General features: G+C 46.7%; 1 protein-coding gene across 1 annotated transcript; it reads right to left on the bottom strand.

Moving 5' to 3' along the window:
- Positions 1–1,353: 1,353 nt before the first annotated feature.
- On the bottom strand, positions 1,354–5,360 carry LOC119349840. Its single transcript, XM_037617934.1, has 5 exons — positions 4,980–5,360; positions 4,353–4,845; positions 4,107–4,241; positions 2,802–2,957; positions 1,354–2,190 (listed from the first exon to the last, which is right to left on the bottom strand). The coding sequence occupies exons 3-5, from the start codon at positions 4,233–4,235 to the stop codon at positions 1,609–1,611; spliced, it is 867 nt and encodes a 288-aa protein (XP_037473831.1). The 5' UTR covers positions 4,236–4,241; positions 4,353–4,845; positions 4,980–5,360; the 3' UTR covers positions 1,354–1,608.
- Between the last annotated feature and the right edge of the window lie 224 nt (positions 5,361–5,584).

Genomic DNA, 5,584 nt, shown 5'->3' on the forward strand with positions numbered 1-5,584 from the left:
CGGCCGGGCGCGGATCTGGCGCAGCGATGTGCGGCGCCTGTGGCCCTGTGGTGCGGGGGCGGGCTCGGGTGGCGGCTTCGGCCGCGAGGGGCGCGGCAGGACGTCACGAGGACGCCCTGGTGATGCGCGGGTCGGGGGCCCGGGTTGTCGGCGAAGAGCGCCCCAGCTATGGGTGATGTTGTTTCGCCGTTGGGCAGCTCCGATGGTGGTGGTGGTTGGTGGGCTCGCTGGTGCTGGTGCAGGATGATGTGTGGCTGAGGTGGTGTGGGAGCTTGGGTGAAAACCCTGTCCCGGTCTTGTGCCATGACCAGTGATGGCGGCGGATGTGGCCGTTGTTGACCTTCCTGAAGGCATCGCTGTTTTGTTGCCGCTCCCCTCCTGCACGGATCCGGCCATCTCGGCCTCTCCGGGGGAAACCCTTGATCTGTGATCGGACGATGGCGGCGCCTTGGCGTCGTTTTCCCTCTTGGGGGCTTCGTCTTGGGAGTCCGGCATCGGTGGGCTTCGTCTTCAGAGTTCTCCGTCAGAGTCGGAGCTGCGCTGTCTGGCTGCAAGTGGCTGAGATTTGGCGCAAATCTTCATGTAACTTCACGCGTCCGCTTTGGTGTGGGTTGAGTCGACGATCGCCTGCGGCGAAGTCGGAGTCGTTTGCTCAGAGTGTAGGGATGGCGATGACTCCTCTAGGGGAGGAGTGATAAGGATGACGCTTGCGTGCTGGCTCGACGAGACCCTCGTTGAAGTGGTGTGTGGGGGGTATCTTATGTGTGCCGCTCAGCGGTTGTGAGGGTTTTCGCTCGGTTTTCCCTAATTAACCGAGCAACTCTCTTCTGCTTATTTAATCGATGAGGCAAAACTTTTGCCTCCGTTTCGAAAAAAAAAACAATCCACCACCATAGTGCTTCTTTCAGGAAAATATCACAGAACTAATTTCCTACACGCAAACTGCCAGCCTTACACTCATCATCTTGTAAGCAACTTGTGCAAATTGCTCACATATTAACCAGCACTGTAAACAGACCGAAAAACTATCAGGTGTTCCTATCAAAACGTGGCAACAGGCACATTAATGGAAGAAGACCTACGGGGAACTTCATATAGCCTCAGAACATTCACTGTTACAAAGTTAACACATGCAGAATATTAAAGCCATTTCAAGCCTCATTGAGCCGCAAAAACGTCACATATTCAAGATGCAAGGCAAATTTGTAGAAAACAACGCACGGTGCCAGATGGTCCGAATGTCATTTTAGCCCGAGCAACAATTAGAACATGAATATTCAGCAAGGCGAATAAATGTAATGATATTCCAGACAAAATCGACCAGGGCAAACAACTTAGCATTGGGAGGGTGGGTTAATCACAAGCCAAAACTGTAAACAGAGAAACAATGAAATCTTGATACAAAAGAAACATAACTGCAATTTGGCGACTCAGACCGATATTCTGACCAAAGGTATAGTTTCACCAAAAGTGGAGGAATAAATTTGGAAATTATTACAAAATGACTACCAAGAGAACAGAAGCAACTTCCTAACTTAATACACACTCGCCGGCACCAAAAGATTCACTTGAGTTTTCACCTCTCTTTCATTACCCTGTCCTCTAGGGTTACTTCCTTAGCTTTTCGATCTTCTCTTCCATTTCTTTAATGGCCGCTTTATGCGCCTCCTCCATCATGTGAAAAACATCAGAACACGAGCAACCAGCGCTTATAACAACATCAGATGCAATGATGATCATATACCAAAGTTTCATCTTCGGGATCTTATCAAGCATGTTCATAAACTCATCATTGTCCTTCTGCACAACAGCTGCTTCGAAATCCTCAAGGTCAGCAATCAGAATCTCCAACAGCAGAACCAGCTCCATCATGTCCGAGGCTGACAGTTCAGTAGCATCACAGATCTCAGACACAATGAGCTGATCAGTCTTCTGAATACGGGCATCAACTTGAACAAAGCTTTCATTCATCTTCACAAAACCCTCAGAGACAGCTTTCTCAATCTTGGCAACACTTGTCTTCAGGGCAGAAAAATTATCCTCGTACTTCTTATGCCTGAAATTGCGCAAGTATTCCTGATGACGCTGCTCATCCTTTTCTTCTTGCTTACGACGGTGTTCTCCAAACACACCTCCCTGATGCTCATATTCTTCATCAAGGGACTGCTTATCCCATTTTCTCAGAGTGAACTGGAGAATAAACAGAAATAAACAGCTTTTCAAAAGCTATGCTAATACACAGAAAACGGTAAACAAAATCTCTAACTTCACTTTGTAAGTATAAAGAAATTGACTAAAGATATTATACAACAGCACATTAGCATGCATTTCATACCGATATTACATACAGTATATACTGAGTTCATACTGTCAACATAACAGACTGACACCCATGGGATATTTTCTGTAGATGTACTACATTATCTTCAATGAGAACTTTCAACTTGGTAGCAGCAACTCATACTAGGTTAGCAGCATTTAAGACAGCAGCATTTCATACTAGGTAAGCAGCACTTAAGAAAGCAGCATTTCATACCAAAGGAAACATGCATTTCATACTGAGAAACTCTATGTCAATTTAAGAAAGTAGCATGATTTTAAACAAAGGTAACCTGCCTGGCATAATAGGTCCCTCCAATCAATCCCCTAACCAGGACAGCCCAATAGATCCCTTCCAGTTCCACTACAATCAAGCCTTACCCCCTCTACCAACAGTTCAAGACCCCTCCACTCTACAAACATAACCAGATTAGGACGCCTCCAGTCCAATAACAGTTTAGGAGATGGAAAGAGAAACTTACAGTGCGCCCAGGGTCAGTAGGAGGCCGTCGGGAGCTGCTGAAGCCCCTTGATGCAACGCCCCCAGTAAGGCCGAGCATGGCAGCAGCAGGGGCCTTAGTGACTCCGCCATGGGCAAGGAGCTTGAAGCCGGCCTTCATGAGAAATGGCATCTCTCCCTACAAAGACAGAAGATGGGCAGCCATGAGAAGGGAAAGGGGTGCAACAGACATAATCACAACCATGAGAAGAGGGAAGTGGGGCATAGCTGTAATGTCACTACACAAACAATAGAAACCTGGTACACAAAAACAGAGCGACAATGTAAATCACGTCACTGATATGAATACATAGGTAACTACAATGAGCTATTCACACAAGCCTATGAGATGTGAACAGACAAGAATCAAAGTTCAGCAAAATAAAAGAAAAAAGCATTGATTTGAACCACATAAAAGAAAGAAGCATTGTTCTAAGACCTGGACTTTACAATATCATGCCTTGTATTTAAAGATCACACAGATACAACAGTACATATCACTGTGAACCACAAAACACTTCATATCGGAAGTGGATCCTCTAACATGAAGAAGAGAAGTAATCTAAGCTACAATTTCCTAACTTCCCTCCTTCACAGCCATATGATTAAGGCTAGAATGACTTGATTTAATTTGCAAATTACAAATCTATTGTATACATTTACAAAAATAACATACAAACAAAATTATGATGTAATAAAATTGACTTTAAACTTATTTACATGAACAGTAACCACACACATAACCTGTTACAGTAACTAAATACAATTAAAATCACAACAAATTCATCATCACACATAAAAACAAGAAATTGAATTTGACACAACATGCCAGTTAACAAATTGAAAGGTAACGGACTGCAGACCACTGAAAATAACAGCAAGCTATACTGAAAATACATTAGAATATAAACCAAATAGTGAGTTGAGCAAAGTGCATATTTGCATATTGTTACCATTCATCAAGCAATAAATTAGTATAACATCATTCTTCAAGCCCTAAATTAGTATAATTTTGGCTCAACAACGCATGTATTCGAATTGCCTTGAAAAGGCAAGTTTTTTTTTTGTAGGCAACTGTGTCAAAGAGGATACAACACTAAAATTAGCCAACTTTGCATACATAGATGGAAACCACACATCCAGGCAGGAAACTGGGATACGGAACTTTCATGGCAGATCTACCTATCAGCAAACATGATGGAGACCACGCATCAAACCAACAGACTACACAGGCACAAATATTTCTAGAGCAGATGACGAGGGAAGCTGCTGGATCGGGCAAACTTACAGTCCTAGGAAGAAGGCCGTCCACTCCACGGGATCGATCCGGCCACTGACGCCCCAGGAGCTCGCCAGCCTTGGATGTGGCACCGCAGGCAAACTTGGTGCCCGTCCTTGCAAGCAACGACATCGCCATTGAAAGCTGCAAGAAGAGGGAACTCCGGCCATGAGATGGGGGCTCACAACGAGGCCAAGAGGCGAGGAAAATCCATGAGACAAGGGCTCACGACATGCAAAGAGAGAAGAGATTTACCTTGTTGGATTGTCGGGAGCGCCGGTGAACCTGCTTGCCGTGCCGCCAGAAGTGGTGCGCCGCCAGGGGAGGGAGACGAAGCAGGTTAGGGCAAAACGGACGCCAACATGGTGCATTTTATAGGCCCGACCCCGCCCCAATCCATCGGGGGAGCTTACAGGGCCGGAATGTAGATTGGCCGAAACTAATCAGATGACTGAAAGAGCAAATGCGTAATTAGAAAACAACAGGCCTGCCCTGAAAAAAAAAAAGAACAGCGGGCCTTGCAGACCCGTAGTTCTTAAGAGCCCACAGGCAGCCCAGTGGACCAGCCCAATAGCAGCGCACGCTTGAGGCTTGTTGGTGTACTGGGAGTTGACCGATGATGCTCTGAGCCTCTGCCGCAGCCGGGTGGGGCCCGTAGCAACGAGCTGGGCCCATGAGTCAGTGTCTTACGCTCCTGGATCTCGCTCGGTTTGCAGCAAGTCCCTGGGATCACTTTGCAAAAGAAGTCCTGTGTTTCGGAAAATTAGTAATAAAGGCTCATCAATCAAACTGATACTACTACATATGAGAAGAGGTGCGGCAAATATAGATCCGCACAAAAACAAAAAATCCAAATACATAAGATGGATGGGAGATACTTACTGCAGTCATCTCGCTAATCAAAAGTAAATTGAGGAAAAGGATCCGGCAGACCCAAGCGACTTTGGGGGGGTGGCATACCAACGAACCACAGCGCCATGAACCTGGTCTTGCGAGTTATTGCAACTCGAAGGCCAGGCACATGCGGCTAGGATCCGTCGAGGCCTTCAAATCACCATCCTGCTTGCACGGGACGGCCATTCGGTGATCTACAGATCTTCATCTTGTCGACGATAAGCGTTCCACCGTGAAGATGGATGGTTGACTCCGAGAGATTCTTCTTCTCTTGGGTATCCTCATGAGAGATCTCGAGGTGGTGTTGCTGCGAGAGGAGGAAGAAGACCATCTCGCACATGCGCCGTGTGAGGGAGCGGCTAGGTCTAAGATGAGGGGGAGGGCTGAGAAGAGGAGGAGAGGAGGCAAAGCTTATATACCCTGGTCACGGCTCGGTTGCCAAAATAACCTAAGGAGTACGCGTAATTTATGGCGGTGGGTACCGGGTCGCGCGGCTGGGCAGCTCGATTTTACCGACTCCTTTTCCGTCCTCCCGCGTACGTGGCTTGATTTGATTGGAAGAAAATAAGGCCCGGCCCCACCTCTTGAAAATC

The sequence above is a fragment of the Triticum dicoccoides genome, chromosome 1B, assembly GCF_002162155.2.
Source record: "Triticum dicoccoides isolate Atlit2015 ecotype Zavitan chromosome 1B, WEW_v2.0, whole genome shotgun sequence".
Classification (NCBI taxonomy): domain Eukaryota; kingdom Viridiplantae; phylum Streptophyta; class Magnoliopsida; order Poales; family Poaceae; genus Triticum; species Triticum dicoccoides.